This window comes from Neomonachus schauinslandi, chromosome 2 (assembly GCF_002201575.2).
Source record: "Neomonachus schauinslandi chromosome 2, ASM220157v2, whole genome shotgun sequence".
NCBI lineage: Eukaryota > Metazoa > Chordata > Mammalia > Carnivora > Phocidae > Neomonachus > Neomonachus schauinslandi.
The window spans coordinates 203,849,190-203,864,881 of NC_058404.1; the positions used below are offsets into that span (position 1 = coordinate 203,849,190).

Consider the following 15,692-nt stretch of genomic DNA (forward strand, 5'->3'; position numbering starts at 1 on the left):
TGGCTCAGTCAGTTAAGTGTCTGCCTTCGGCTCAGTTCATGATCCCACATCCTGGGATCGAGCCCCGCATCGGGCTCCCCGCTCGGCGGGTAAGCCTGCTTCTCCCTCTGCCTGACACTTCCCCTGCTTGTGCTCTCTCTCTCTCTCTCTCTGTCAAATAAATAAATAAAATATTAAAAAAAAAAAAAAGTCAGTTCCCAGAGCAACACCCCTCCCAGAAAAATCTGGCAGGAAGACCAGCAAAATAAGGATGTGTGGATCTAAGCGTTGGTGCTTTAGGGGAGCTTGAAGTTCTTGCCGGGCTGCTGCAGCCTTCCAGGACCACTGCTCTCTGGAAAGCTGTGTGTGACTTAAGTGAACCTTTCCTCATCATTCTGCTCTTTAGGGATTTCAAAATCGAGGATGGCAAAGCAGTCATTCCCCTGGGCATAACCGTGCAAGGGGACGTGCTTATTATCATTTACCACGCCAGGTCCACCCTGGGAGGAAGACTGCAGGCCAAGGTACGTGGGCGCTCACGCCAGCCCGGGCTGTCATTCTGTGAGTTCTCGTGGAGGGTTCTCGGGCCCGGTGTTCAGCGAGAACTGCCTTGTGTAGCCCAAGGCAGAGGGGATTTTAGCCCGAAACACCCGGAGTTCCCCATATTGCGGGAGGCTGTCTGCATGGGGCGTCTGCTGAGTTACGACTTTGGGGCTGCCCTACCTCAGACCCCGAGAAGCTGCTTGTCGGGAGGGTGCTGTACATGAGACTGTCAGAGCCTGTCAGCTGTGAAGTGTGTGTCTGCAGTGTGAGCGGGTGGAGTCCTCCCCAGCTCGAGGGTCTCCTGTCTACACTCTGTCTGCAGGTGGCATCCATGAAGATGTTCCAGGTCCAGTTCCACACGGGCTTTGTGCCTCGGAATGCAACTACTGTGAAATTTGCAAAGTATGTGGGTGTCACACATGGGAGAGGTCAGGAGGGTCAGGTGCACGGTGCCCACCTGCCGTGCGCCCCGTGTAAATGAGTGCCATGCGCTGGACCCTGGTGGGGCGATGTGGTTCGCGCATGGCTGGGTCGCCACACAGCTCTAGTCCTGGGTCTTCCCCACCTTGGAGCGTGCCCAGAGTCTAGTATGTGGTGCTTCCGTTGAGCCACGGTGGCTGCCACTGTGCACCTTGGTGACCTGGGGACTGGCCTGGTGCGTTTCTTACTAGAATTTAGTCATTTCCACCCTGGACTGTGGTATAAACAGCTGAACGGGTGTTTATTGCTTTTTTTTTTTTCTTTTTAAAGATTTTATTTATTCATAAGAGACAGAGAGAGAGGCAGAGGGAGAAGCAGGCTCCCCGCGGAGCAGGGAGCCCGATGCGGGACTCGATCCCAGGACCCCGGGATCATGACCTGAGCTGAAGGCAGACGCTTAACCATCTGAGCCACCCAGGCGCCCTGTTTATTGCTTTTTTAACATGTAGAGTACTTGGGATGTGCAGAGTGCTCTGCTAGGCACTGAGGTCGGAGGTAATTAAGAGAAGTTCACCATCTGGCGTTAGAGATAAAAGCAGAAATACATACGGTCGGGGATAACCCCCTTGACTTACCCAGGGCTCTTCAGGATCTTGCATTCCCAGATTCATCACCTCGTTAGAGTAATGCATGAGGGCCTCGCACAGCACGCCTGGCCCCCAGCCCCTGGTGTGTGTGCAGACCTTCTGTTTGCGGCGGAGGTGCCCAGGTAGCGGGACAAGTCTGCACAGCGGGCATTGGGGATAGAGAGAGAGAGAGCACGCGCGAGCGGGAGAGAGAATCCCAAGCAGACTCCCCGCCCGGCGCGAGCCCAAGGCGGGGCTCGATCTCACCTCGCTGAGATCACGACCTGAGCCGACACCAAGAGTCAGACGCTTGACTGACTGCGCCCCCCAGGTGGTGTCTTTTCCGCTTTGTCTCCCATGCGTGCACACCAGCCACCCGAGCAGAAGTGTTGTTCCAGTGGTGAGAGGAGAGCCGTGGAGGGGCTCTGGAGACGCCACGTGCATGCCCAGGACCCTGTGCCCCATCCTACCCAGACAGTCAAGGGAATATTGGGACCCACCCCCGCAGTCCTGGGAGGACTCACTTCCGACCCTCTGGGTGCCGGAGGACCAGGGAGTCGTCACTTCTGACTTAGGGACTTTCGTGGGGGCTGGAAAGAGAGGGCATTTTTGCCTGAACGTCCCAGTGTGCCAGCGCAGAACCTGACCGAGCTGCGTTCTTGGGCCCGTGCATCAGTGTGTGCAGTGCTTCCAGAAGCGGATCACGTGATTAAATCGGGAGAAAGCTGTGGAGCTGCCTGATCGATGCAGACGAGCGTGTGTCTCTGGTGGGCAGGACCCATTTTGCAGAGACGGCTGAAACCGGACAGCTTGAGAAAAGAACTGGGAGCAGTGTTAGCAGGCCCATCCTCGATGAGACCTTCTGTCACGAGGGAGGGTCCCCAGTGTGTTTTAAGTGGGCAGAATTGCAATCCGTGACACGAGGCAGCATTTCTGTGTCTGAGCCAAGCATGTTGGCCCCTGGTGCCACCCAGTGAGGCCTGGGCCTTACGCCCTCCTGAAGTGCAGGGTGGGGTCATGGGGGTTATGGCCCTGCTCACAGACCCTCATTGTTCCCTCGCTGACCTGCTGGGTGAGCTGGGCAGGCCCGGCCCCGGAGGCCATCTTTGGGGACCAGCCAGGGTGGGGAGGTGGGGATGGGTGGCCACCAGCGTGGTCCCCAGAGCTACCCCCAAGGCCCTGTGGCCCCCGGAGCTGAGCCTGCAGAGGTCATGTGCTCCTTTGTGTGGACCCCTGCCTCACTCCTTCCTTGTGGATGGGGGTCTAGGCCTCCTCTGGTCCTTGCTGGCTGCTGGACTCCCCCTTGACTGACATTGCTGCCTCGGGGCTTACCACCGCGGTTCCCACGGGAGCCACTCCTGCCTGGCGGTGCGGTGACCTGCATCATCTCCTCGTTGTGGGTGCCCGACCTAGAGAGGAGGAAAGTGTGGGGTGGCCTGAGAGCCTGAGGAGCTCCCCTCCTGCCCACGTTGCCCCAGCAAGAAGAGCTCGGCTTGAGGCTGTTGTTGCCCACACAGCTGCTCTGTTGGGTTTCCTCCCCTTGCGCAAAGGTGGTTTTGTTTTTGGAGGAGTGGGAAGGACTGAAGCCAGCGGACGTTCCACATTAGGGTCACACATGCTCGCTGATTTTATTTCGTTGGGTCCTTGGAAGTAAGACTTAAAAGGCTGCCGGGCTTTTCCTACCCAGACTGACCACCCAGTCTGCCCCCACGTTTGTGGCCCCACTGCCCGGTGGCTGTGGTTCGTTTTGGGTTATGGGTGCCACATGGACGTCACAGGGGACCGTGGGCCCCTCCTCCCACAGCTTGGGTCACTCAGGAACCCGCTGCCCCTTTTGAAACGGTAAGTAACCGCCCAGAGCTGTTAGGTGGCGTGAGAGAAGGTGAAGGCTGGGAGCCTGCTGCCCAGCTGAAGAACAGGGCTTAGCAACGTGGTTTGTGAACATGTTATCAGAGGTGATCTTAGGGAACACGGGGGGAAATGCTGGAATCCCTAGAGAGGTACAGAGCCCCAGAATTCAAGTTCAGTGACCTGGCAGCCACAGCCCCCACTGCCAGCCCCACAGGTGACGCCTGCAACCCTGCTCTTGGCATTCCTTGTCTTTCTCCTTCCCGCCAGCCGTGGGCCCTGCTGCCTTTCCCCTGCCACCCTCCCTCCTTCTGCAGGGCGTTCCAGAGGTCTGGGTTTGACGGGCACTTGTGAATAGTTGGGGATTTTTGCCAGGGTGGACAGCGTCGTTTTATGGAAACACGCAATTAAGGTCCCCCCGATCTGGATCGCGGGACCTGAGGGGTGAGGGCCAGGGTCCCCGCCCGCGCGCCTTCCCCGGTGAGCACGCGTACTGTTTTGTGCTCACTTTTGGTTAATGTGGGGTGGCTGACCCATGAAAGTCCTTCCTGACTGGCGTCTGGTCTCCCCTGGCAGGTATGACCTGGATGCGTGTGACATTCAGGAGAAATACCCGGATTTATTCCAAGTGAACCTGGAGGTGGAGGTAGAGCCCAGAGACAGGCCCAGCCGGGAGGCCCCACCCTGGGAGAGCACCGGCATGAGGGGGCTGAACCCCAAAATCCTGTTTTCCAGCCGGGAGGAGCAGCAAGACATTCTGTCTAAATTTGGTGAGATCCTTGTTTTCCAAACACACAGCCGGTGGTGTTGCTGCCACGGGAAACTCCTGGGGGCTGGGCTTGCCCCCATCCCCGTGTCTGGCTGTGCACTGGCGTACGGGGGCCCGGAGCCCCCACTTGGGACCTTCCCCGACACCAGCTTCCACGCCTAACGTGCTCGCATTTCCCGGGTTTGGGCCTCCACAGCTGCTCCCAGAGCCCCAGGACCGTGGGTAGCCCCTGCCCTGGGGGTCATCGTGGGCCAGCTGTGGGGGTTAGGTCGGAGTCGCTTGCTGTTTGCAGTGTACCTGGAAGAAGTCAAGGCTTTGTTCCAGACCCGCAGGGCACAGCGGGGCAGACCGTCCCTCTCCGGGTTGGTTATCTCGTGAGCAGTTAGAAAGGGGCACATGCAGCCCCACGGCGGGCAGGGCTTGAGGTCTCGCTTGCTGGCTGCGACACGGTCGTCTTCGCGTCCTTGGTTTGCATGACGTTCCCTTCCCTGAGAAGCATGTGTGTGTGCATGCGTGGTTTGGGGCAGCAGCTGAGCCGACACGGAGCTGCTCACACACCGGACCCTCTTTGGTGGTCAGCGCGGGTTTCCCGTGCTTCGGAATCGGGCGTCCGGCTCTGTGGCCTGGCCACTCCCGAGACGCTTCGCAGCCCAGGGCCTTGGCCGCTGCAGGTGGTGGAGGCCTTCCGGGCTGTTCCTGACGCGCCCTTCCCCCCGCAGGGAAGCCAGAGCTCCCCAGGCAGCCCGGCTCCACCACTCAGTACGACGCTGAGGCGGGGTCTCTGGAAGCCGCGCCCGTGGAGTCTGAGTCCCCGCAGAGCAGCTGCATGGAGTCCAGCCGCTTTCTCCACACGCTGCATTGGCACGGTGCGTGGGGGGCTGTGGGCGTGGCGGGATGCGCCCTGGCCCTCACCTGTGTATCTTCTGCCCGCCGCTGTTTCCTGGTCTCCGGCGAGGCCTCACCCTGCCGTCCGGCTGCTATGCTTTTCTTTTCAGAGGAGAGAGACACAGAGACGGGCCCCGAAGCTCACTTTGCCAAGGAGAGCGCGTCAGCCCCAGCCGAGGACGCAGGTGGGAGTGAGCCTTCCGACGAGGACGCGGCGACACTCTCAGCCGAGAGCAGGGACGCGGCTGACGAGGACACGCCAGGCCCAGCAGCGAGGGCGCAAGAGCGAGAGTTGATTTTTGATGCGGCCACGCCGCAGGAGCCCACGCTGCAGGACAGTGTCGACCTCCTGGGGCTGAACTCCGAGGCAGGGCTGGCACCCCCCATGCAGGCCTGCGGGGCAGCCCCCAGTACCGCCGACCTGCTCAGCCGCCTCCTGGGAGCCCCTGACACGGCTCCAGAGGTCCCCCGCGGAGATCTGCTGGGTGGCGAGGCCCCCCTGCTCTTCGCAAGCCCGGCCGCTTCCTTGAGCTCACAGAGCCCGCCCCGTGAAGGGCCAGCTGCAGCTGGTACGTTGCTCCATCCGCTGGCGGAACAGAGGATAGGGCTCTAGCAGTTTGGCCTTGTTGTCAAGATTACCTGGGAGGGGCTTCTGGGAACGGACGGGGTGGGGTCGGTGCCCGGCCCCTCAGCCACTCACTGGGGAGCAGCCCCGGGCCTGCTGGTCAGACTGCAGACCCGGGCCAGCCGCAGACCGAGGCTGCTGTGCAGGGCGACTGCTGAGGCCCCTCCGGCTCTCCCGTCCCAGGAAGGGCTAACCCTCCCCTCTCCCCGGGGAGTCTCGGGCAAGGGCGTCCTGGCGTCCAGCACCTTCTTGGAGTCGATGCTGCGGCCTCAGCCTGGGTCTGAGGGGCTGTGGTGCTGATGGGACTTGCTCAGCTTCCCGGCTGTTGCTTTGGGCCGAAGGCGCCTGCACAGAGCCTCACCTCCGCCCACTTCCTGGGTGTCTTTCCGCAGCCGACCCGTTTGACCCTCTCCTGCTGCCGTCTGGTCCAGACACCCAGCCCTGCTCCAAGCCTGACCTCTTCGGTGAATTTCTTAATTCAGAATCTCCTGCCGCCGCCCCCGCACCCTTCCCCTCCACCCACAGCGCCCCACCCCCAGCCTGCAGCACCGACTTCCTGCACTTGGGTAAGCACTGCAGTCACCTGCTGTGGACCCTGGGCCGACGGAGGGCAGCTGTGGGGTCCCCCCTCCCCTGGCAAGGTGACGCAGCCTGCAGCTGTCCACACCGTGCAGTCTGCGGGGTTTTGGAGGAGGCAGAAGGCAGTTTCTGGGGGCACCAGCATGCAGCCACAAGTCCATGTGGCTGGCCACGGGGTGGGAGGTCTTTGAAGATGTGTAGACCCTTATTGCTGCTCTGAATAGCGGCTCCGCTTGCTGACTCCCTTGTCCAGTTGGTTAGTTCAGTGACCACGGGACGCGTCCTTGGGCCCCTGAGGAAGAAGGAAGCCGGTCGGTGTGGGCCGAGCCCAGTGCAGCTCCCTGGGGGACCCTGGGGGTGCGTGTGCTCAGCTCTGCTCACATGAGGGGGGACAGAGGGTGCCCTCCCAGCCTCCCACAGAGGGGACTTATGGCTGCCTGCCCCCACCAGGGGATACCCAAGATAGCTCTGCTGTCTTGCCAGGGGATCTACCGGCAGAGCCCGGCAAGATGGCGGCCTCCACCAGCCACCCAGATCTGCTAGGAGGGTGGGAGGCCTGGGCCGAGGTGCCGGCCCCCGCACCCGCTGCGGAAGGTACGTCTCGGGTGGGACCCCACTCCCAGAGAAGGAGTGTGGGCCGGGAGGGCTCGGCGGGAGGCGGTGAAGGGCGTCCCTGAGAGCGCTCCTTTGTGTTGTCCTGTGTCCCGTGGCTCCTTTGCCTCCTGGAGGCCCCTGGGCCTCACGGTTCTGAGGTCTGAGATCATGACCTGAGCCAAAACCAAGAGTCAGACGCTCAACCAACCAAGCCACCCACGCACCTTTGGAATTCAAAGTATTTTTAATTGATTTATAAGAATTCTTTATGTAGCAACAGCTACACTTGTAATGACTGTATGGTGTTCCGTCCCGGGGTGCACAGTGGTAACTCGTTCTGATCCTCAGTGTCTCACGTTTAGAATATCCTCCAGCTACGCCCTTGTGAGGAACATCGTAAACCACGTTCACACGTGACATGGGTTCTGGGAGGTGGGACTCCAGGGTCAGAGCCATGTGAGTTGGTAGATTAGCTTCCGTAAGGAGGCCGGACGTGGACGGCCTTGTCTGGGGCTGGTGTGGGCGCGCACACTAGCTGAGTGCGGCCTCAGGAGCGTCCCGGGGGTGCACCTTCTCATACCCTCTGCCCTTCTCCAGGTCCCTTCTTCTCTCCAGGAGGCCAGCCTGCCGCCCCCGGCCCCCCAGCCAGCTGGACCAAGTCTCAGAGCCTGGACCCGTTTGCAGACCTCGGTGACCTCAGTTCTGGCCTCCAAGGTGACGTGTGGGGCCCCAAGCACTGGCCCATGGCAGGAGGGTGCAGTCTGTGTGGCCCTGCTCCCCTTGCAGGGGCTGGCAAACGAGGCGTCAGGCATGTGTGGGCCGTCTGGGGAGCAGGGACTTGGAGCCCTGGAGGGGTGGACAAGATGCCCCACCCAGCGCCTATGTCTGCTGCCCTTGGCCTTGAAATCTTCTGGGGAACATGTCCTCCGGGTCCCTCGGTCTCCTCCAGACGCATGTGGGGCGTTGAGTACCACGAGTATCTGAGCGGGTTCCTCATCCTTGGCGGTCAGCAGGCGGGTGCAGCTCCAGGCTGGAGACCGTGTCTGCTGGAAAGGCTCATTGCTCAGGCCCGCGGCGCCCCAGGTGGTGGAGCTCTCCTTCCACAGCCCCTCATGGCGCCTAGCCAGCCTTCACTCTTGCATTTGGAGATGCAAGTTTCTCGGTGCTGGGGAATCTCCTGGCACGTGTACTTTCTCGTTCCCCTCTTGTGAAGCGCCCTGGGTCTGCAGGACCGCCTCCCCTCCCCTGCCCCACGTCTCTGCTACATTGGGGCTTGCTCTGCGTCTGTCCGTTGAGCCCTGAGGCTTTCCTTCTTTGAGTAGTTCCTGGCGTGTCAGGTTGCGTCGTCTCTCTCTGAGGGCATTCCTTGGAATTTGGGTTTGCCCTTGGCCTTCTGCACCTGCGTGGCCTGTCTCTGGCCACTCACACCGGGGTGGGCTGCCCAGAGCCTCCTGTTGGGGGGGCAGGACCTCTGAGGTCCCAAGTGACCCATCATTAGGCTGGAGCCTGGTCCTCAGGGCTGCACCGGGGCCCTAGGCCCTCTGTCACACGCCCTCAGGAAACGGGATCCTGACGGAAGCTGACAGAAGGAAAGGAGAAACAGACGAACTCAGACCCTGGTTGTAGACGTCCGACCCCTCTCGACAAGTGATCCAGCCGCTGGACCTGAGGTTGGCACAGCGATGGAGTTGCTGGGGGCGCCCCCGCGCCCCGCGGTATTCCCAGCCCTCGGCACCACCCGCACAGACCACACCCCATCCCAGGCACCTCTGGGCCTTCGTCGAGACTCTGATGGTCCCCTGACCACATGGACCGGAAACCAGGAACGGCAGGATAACCGTCAGTCTTCACGTGCTTCGACGATGAGCAGTGAGTGGGTTATAGGCGCCCTGAACCGGGTGAACGTGGACGCGGCTCAGCCGGGGGTTCGCAGCCGCAGCGGAGCCTTCTGGTCAGCATCTGGAACCTTCCCTCAGGGTGTCTGGAAAGATAGCAAAATAAACCCAAAGCAAGCGGAAGGAAGGAAATAATAACCAAAATCCGTGAAGCAGAAAACTGATGAAACAGAACCTGGTTTTTTTAAAAGACCAGGAAAGCTCACAAATCAGTAAAACCGCAGACAAAGCTCTACTGGGACAGATTGAAAAGGACGATCACACAAGGACATGGGGACATCCCTGCGGGGACATTGAGGGCGCGCGGGCCGTGGGCACTGACATCGGTCGCGTCCTCAGAGCTGGTCCCCAGCAGCCCAGTTGGTGCAGAGGCTGTTGTGGGAATATCCTTGTAACTGTGAGGAAAACGAATTCACTCTCGGAAGTCTCCCAAAAAGGGAGTCTCCAGTCCTAGATGGAGAATTACACTGGAGGATTTTACCAAGTGTTTCAAGAATTCATACTGATTCCCCAGGGTCTTCCAGGATATGGGAAGAGGAGGGAAAGTTTTCCAGTTGATTTTAGGAAGCTAGCGTTACCCTGATACCAAAACCAGAATCTGTACAAAAACAAAAACAAACTGCAGGGCAACGTCCCTCATAAATACAGACGCAGACTCTGAACAAACCCTAGCCTAGAGAACTGTCCGCACACACAGAGTCGTGCACCACAACCAGGAACGAGGCTGGTTCGCCGTCCCACAGCCGGGTGACGGTCTGCCACCCCACGGGCCCAGCAAGAGTGGTCAGCACCCGCCAACAGTGCAGGGAGGGCTGTTGGTGGTAAGCAGCGTGGGCTTGCGTGCTGGGGCTGCAGGCGCGGAGCCGGTGAGGGCCGCCCAGGCCGCGGCACAGGGAGGGGCAGACCGTGCTCACGGGTCTGTAGGTTCAGCAGGGTTCCTACCGGAAAGCCCAGCGAGGGTTTCGGTAGACATGGACAAGCTCGTGGTAACGTTTATTTGGGAAGCGAGAGCACCTCGAGTGGCTGAAGTATTTCTAATGGAACAGGAGTGGGGGAGTCACCCGCCCCCACCCCCGGCTTTGGGCTTAGGCTGTAGGTGCTGAAACCAGCACCACCTGGTGTCGGGAGTCGAGCAGAGCAGGCACCCACGAGTGGGCCCACACGCGCCAGCGGCCTTGTGATGGAGGTGCAAACCCACCACGATGGCGCTGGAGTGACGGGGCAGCACAGGCGGAAAAGTGACCGCAGCCTAAAGCTTGGCCTCACACACCGGGCGGCTCAGCATCGGCTCCAGATTGAGGTGTAAACACGAGACACGTCACTTGGGGGAGGAGAAGGTGTCTGGAGCCCAGGGCGTGGTTTGCGTGTCACACGAACCACAACGGAGAAAATGATGCACGTCGTCATCACGGTTTGCTTCGCTAAAGACTGAAGGGTGGGAAGACAAGCTGTGGATGCAGAGAACGTGTTTTTGAGCCCCGCGTTTGCCCTGGAACTGACGCCGGGGATACATGAGCACGGCAGTGAGCAAAAAGCCATCCACTCAGAGCACGGGAGGCGGGTGCCTGTGCCCAGCGCGGGGGCCACCTGGCTGGGGGCCACCCCAGGGCGTGGCGTGGCCACAGTGGAAGGAGCGTGGCCCCAGGTGCCGGTGGGGGTGCGAGACGGCTCGGCCGCTCCACCGCAGAGCTGGGCGGTTTCCAGCAAAACGAAGTGCAGCAACCACTTACCCCAGACTCACGGCAAAACTTCCGACGCGGTGTTCATAGCAGCTTTGTCTGTAACTGCCCAAAACTGGAACCAGCCCTGAGGTCCTCCCAGGGGTCAGGGATTGAACAAACCGCGTTGTCTTTACCACAAAATGCTGCTCAGCAATAAAAAGGAGCAGGTCCTGCGTGAGAAGCACCAACCGCAAAGCTTACTCTCTGATTCCGTCTCTAGAACATTCTTCACCTAGGACGGGGAACGTGAATGTCGTGATCTGGTGCTTACACGCGCGTGTGTGTGGTCGCCGTGCACACACACGCGTGCACACACGCTCACGCTGGTGTGCACGTGGCAGCTGGTGCAGCCGGGACCTGGGGGCCCGGAGCTGGTTGTTTGGCTTGCTGTGCGTCTGTTTCAAAATCAGCAGTTAAAGAAGCAGCCGTGCATTCTGAGGGTGAGTGGGGAGGCGGTGCCCGCGCTTGTCCCCGCGCGTACCCGCTGTCCCCCAGCCCCTGTGGACGTGAAGTCCTGGAGACAGCAGTGCCCCCGTCCATAGTGGCTTCACAGGGCGCGGCAGCCATCACGCGTTCGGACACTCAACCCCTGTGAACTGTCTCCCCAGGCTCACCTGCTGGATTTGCTCCTGGGGGTTTCGGCCCCAAAACAGCCCCTCCTCCCACGGGTGGCAGCTCCTGGCAGCAGACAAATCGGCCCCCGGCCCAGGGCACCCCGCGGCCCCCCCAGTCCAAGCCACCCCCCAAAGCCTGTGCACAGCCAAGGCCTAACTATGCCGCCAACCTGAGTGTGATCGGCAGCCGAGAGGAGAGGGGGGTCCGCGCCCCCAGCTTCGGTAAGTCCTGCCTCGGTCTCCGGTGTGTGGCTTTTTCAAGTTTCCTGTGAAGCGGTTCGTAAAGCGGCATCCTGCTGTTGCTCCCACTCCTGGCCCGACCTGGGAAGGAGTGCTCAGCGAGGCCCGCGTCTGTTCGCTTGGCGGGGGCTCCCGCGGGGTGGCAGAGAATGCTGCGGCCAGGCCCACGCTGTCCGGGAGCCCACGGCCGTGTCTGTCACGGGGACGGCACATCCGCGTTGACCCCAGGAGGTGACGGACGAGGCTGTCCTTGGATCCCGAAGGGTTGTTGAACTAGACACTGTTCTGCAGGCCGCAGGCTGGGATGTACGCCGATTGGCAGGCCGCCCGTTTCTGACGTCCGAAGCGTTGGGGCAGCGGTGGGTCTCGCCCAGTGTGCACCCATGGGCAGAGCCCCCGGCGCATTGTCTGTCGGCCAAGCCTCCATTCGCTCGTAGGTCAGAAGCCGAGAGTGTCGGAGAGTGACTTTGAGGACCTGCTGTCCGACCAGGGCTTCTCCTCCAAGGCCGACAGGAAGGGGCCGAGGACCATGGCCGAGATGCGGAGGCAGGAGCAGGCGAGGGATGCGGACCCCCTCAAGCTGAAGGTGAGGGGGGCTGGGCGCCCCGAGTCTGCGGGGGGGGGGCTCCTGCGGACGTGATTGGCCTTCACCCTGAGCCAGCCAGCAGCCGCCTCGTGAGGCTCCCGACTCCCGGACACGAAAGGGTCTCGGCCCAACGTGTTTGCAGAGACAGACAGTGCTTGTGTTCACACTTAGGTGTGTTTTTGGACATGTTTTGGGGTGATTAGGTCTCGCTGCTCTGGACACGGCTTCGCGATGCAGCTCTGCGGGGCCGTCTTGTCCTGTGCGGCGTGTGGCTAGGCCCAGGGAGCGGTGTCGACCATGCCTGGGTGGGGTCAGCACAGAACCCGGGGCATCGGGTCTGGGTCTCGGCCGAGCGTCTCACGGTCAGAGCCTTGCTCCGTGTGGTGGGTGGTTTGTGGAGCCATCGGAGGGATGGCCAGCGGCTTGGCGGGCAGAGGGGGCAGAGGGGGCAGAGGCCCCGATCTGCTCTCCGCAGCACCTGTGCGTCCCGCAGCTCCTGGAGTGGACCGAGGGCAAGGAGAGGAACATCCGTGCCCTGCTCTCCACCCTGCACACTGTGCTGTGGGATGGCGAGAGCCGCTGGACACCCGTGGGCATGGCCGACCTGGTGACCGCTGGGCAGGTGAAGAAACATTACCGCCGCGCGGCGCTGGTGGTGCATCCGGACAAGGTGAGTGCCGGGCGGGGGCGGGGCAGGATGGGGCGGGGCGGGTGCCGAGCGGGACTAAGGGCTCCTCCCCCTGGTCCGGCCCCCAGGCCGCGGGGCAGCCTTACGAGCAGTACGCCAAGATGATCTTCATGGAGCTGAACGACGCGTGGGCCGAGTTCGAGAGCCAGGGCTCCCGGCCCCTCTTCTAAGCCGGTCGTGGTCGAGGCCGTGTGTGTGGCTCACGGAGCCTGAAGCTGCTGCGCTCAACCCCCGGGGGCCCGTCCGTGGCCGTCACGGCGTGGGCTAGTGTGGCCACCCCGGATCGCTGTGCCCACTGTCCTCGGTGGACTCGACAGACGCCGCTCCCCGGCATGAGAAGAAAGAGCGTTCCAAAGCCTCTGATTTTCCTTTTCTTTTTCTGGTCCCAAAGGAAATGTTGATTACGCGCCCCCCGTAACTGTCACGGTTTGTGATTCCTTTCATTTTGTCCAGTGGCCAAGGCCTCTGCCCGCGGTAGAGTGCGCTGCTCAGCTGTCCTGCCCTGAACCCCGTGCGCGAACACTCCTTCTGTGTGTGATCAGCCTGGCGGCCGCCTGTACACAATTAAACTATTTTCCGATGACGCTTGTCTTGGTGCCGTGTGACCTTCTCTGGGCAGTGGTGCCATCATCAGGCTGGTCTCGGCCCTGCCCACGGAGATGAGCACAGGAACCCGCCGGCGAACAGCGGACTCGGGCCTCTGTGGGCCTCCGGGCAGCGTGGCTCTGGGTCTAGGGGTCGGCCCTCACCGTGAGCACTGGACAGGCCCCACGGTCACTGCGCATGGGCAGAACAGAACGATGCTGGCCCAAGTCCACGTCCCACCAGGTCCCTCCTCCGCAGAGGGGGGCAGACACGGGCTCTTCGGATGCTGCTGTTGAGGAAATTCAAAGCAAGAGCTTTCTTTGATGAGAAGCCTGTTGAGGTGCCGGCTGTCCGGTCCTGCATGGTCACTCTGTATGCGGGCTTGGGGGGGCACCTGTCAGCACGAAGCTTTGGTCAGAAGTGATGTTACAAGCTCCCAGGGTCATCCTGCTCCTGTCCTGGGCTGGCCTGGGCCGAAGCTGCCACGCAGTCTGGTCAGCGCTGCAGGCCTCAGGGAGCTCGTGTGTGGTCCCTTTTGGCGGAATCCAGTGTGATACCGGAGAGAAGGAGGATTCCGTGGACTGGAGAGGGGCAGCCTTTGCCGTGCGTCCCGTCGCATGGGTGGGATGTAGGAGTTGGTGTGGACTTGAACCATCGGTCAGTAAGGCCTGGGTGTCAGCCCGTAAACACCAAGTGGACGGCTCGCGTCCGGGCCGCCGCGAGCCCAGCACCAATGTCCCCAGGTAGAGGCCTCACCTAGAGTTGGACACCGGAAGCTCAGACCCCACCTTCCCCTGCCAGTGACCACATTGGCCCGAGACTCGCCAGCCCTGTGGGTGTGCAGCGCACGAGGCCCGGGGCTCGGAGGAAGGAGAGGCTCTGGCCTTTTGCCCTGGGGTCCCGTGGCCGCAGAACCAAACCAGAGGCTGGGACCCCGCCTGCCCTCTGGCCCTTGGGCTTGGCCCCCTCCGCTCCCCTCCCGGCACCCCTGCAGCTCTGAGTCTGGATGGGGGGGCGGGGAGAAGGTGGGTCTGGGCCTCGGCGCCATCCCTTTGCAGAGGTGACGGGTTCCCATGGTGGTCCGGGGCCCCACGGTGTGCTGAGTGACTCAGGCCCCTGCGGGCAGGCTCCCTGTGTTTGTTATGCGTTCGCTGCTATTTTTAGTCTCCAGCTCTTTCAACAGATAATGAGCGGCCTAAATATCTTCAGAGATTTCACATCAAAGCTGCTCTGGATCCGGCACTGGGGCCAGACCCTCCAGGAGCCCCTCCCCAGCCCGTGCTGCCCTGGGAGAGGGGAGCTGCAGCAGCCCACCCGCCCCCTTAGTTTCTGCTTTTGGCACTGGCCCTAATTTACTTAGAGTGACATTCCAGAGGTTTCCACCTGCCCGGCCCACAGAGCTCTTAGCCTCCAGGCCACAGACCCAGTGTGGGGGCTGTTCCAGTGCCCTGGCCTGTCCCCTGACTGGGGGGCTGCAGTGAGGAGTACAGCCAGCCCGTCATGGGTCCTGGGGGCGGGGGGCGACGGACTCACATAAGGGACCCAGCAGAGGAGCTGCCTCCCCAGGCTGCCCCCTTCTATAAACCCAGGACCCCGTGTCCACCCCGGGTCTGCAGAGGATGCCCCCACCCCCGGTGACTGGCGTCCTCGGCCACGGAGGGACACCGCTCTGCTGGGTGTGTGGCCCATGCTCTGCTGGGTGTGTGACCCATGCCCCCCTCCCTGCCTGCTCCCAGACTGCGGGCGTTGCCTGCTCCCCGAGCCTGGGGTCCTGGCCTCGGTGTTCGTGGATTTGTCTTTGTGCCCTAGTGACTCGTCCCCGTTCCTTCCAGCAACTGCTGTGTGTTTCTTGCGGCAACTTGGGGGTGGTCTCTGTGGTTCCCGTGTAGGATGGTCTGAGAAGTCTTCCGTGTCTCCCTGCCAAGGGGGCCCCTTCCAAGGCTGGCCACACCCTCAGGCAGCGTGGCCTCGGGCAGCGAGGCCTGTGTTCTTGGCTCCAGCGCAGAAGACGGCCTGGCCGGTAGAGCACACGACTCTTGATCTCAGGGTTGCGAGTTCGAGCCCCACGTTGGGTGTAGAGATTACTTTGAAAAAATAAAATCTTTAAAAAGAAAAAAAAGGAAAAGAAAACAGGCTTGAATTCTGTTTCCGCCTCATTTCTGGCAGATGCCCATTTGTGGGAAATAAATACTCGCTCATCCCACACCTCCAGTGCCTGTGGCCGAGTCTGGGGGCCTTTCTGAGGGGTGGGGTCCAGCTCAGCTGCCCTGGTCACCTGCCTGGCCACTCTGCCTGGGGCCCCTGAAACAAAGGCCCTAGTCCGGGTCCCCCCAGGGTAGATCCATCAGGCCGTACAGGGCACTAGAGTGGCGGGGGGGTCCCTGCTCAGCCTGCCCTTCCTGGCCCAGCTGCCATGGGGCCGAGTCCACTCACTCTGGGGTCTCCCTCAGAGACCTTCTGGGACCCCACCCCATTCCCTGCAGCCTGTAGGGTGA

At 61.6% G+C, this 15,692-nt stretch overlaps 1 protein-coding gene across 6 annotated transcripts in view; it reads left to right on the forward strand.

Annotated features, from left to right (window-relative positions):
- The window catches only part of GAK (cyclin G associated kinase), a 364,833-nt gene extending 349,587 nt beyond the window's left edge, over positions 1 to 15,246 (forward strand). For 2 of the 6 annotated variants that reach the window (XM_044913056.1, XM_044913060.1), the window contains 12 exons: positions 386 to 503; positions 845 to 924; positions 3,993 to 4,186; positions 4,905 to 5,051; positions 5,181 to 5,639; positions 6,088 to 6,261; positions 6,758 to 6,868; positions 7,466 to 7,582; positions 11,093 to 11,320; positions 11,776 to 11,924; positions 12,418 to 12,594; positions 12,681 to 15,246. In XM_044913056.1, the coding sequence (XP_044768991.1) occupies positions 386 to 503; positions 845 to 924; positions 3,993 to 4,186; positions 4,905 to 5,051; positions 5,181 to 5,639; positions 6,088 to 6,261; positions 6,758 to 6,868; positions 7,466 to 7,582; positions 11,093 to 11,320; positions 11,776 to 11,924; positions 12,418 to 12,594; positions 12,681 to 12,782 (2,056 nt within the window). In that variant the 3' untranslated portion in view covers positions 12,783 to 15,246. The remainder of the gene's footprint in view (positions 1 to 385; positions 504 to 844; positions 925 to 3,992; positions 4,187 to 4,904; positions 5,052 to 5,180; positions 5,640 to 6,087; positions 6,262 to 6,757; positions 6,869 to 7,465; positions 7,583 to 11,092; positions 11,321 to 11,775; positions 11,925 to 12,417; positions 12,595 to 12,680) is intronic. The other 4 variants (XM_044913061.1, XM_044913057.1, XM_044913058.1 and 1 more) reach the window with 4 other exon arrangements.
- The last annotated feature ends 446 nt before the right edge of the window (positions 15,247 to 15,692 follow it).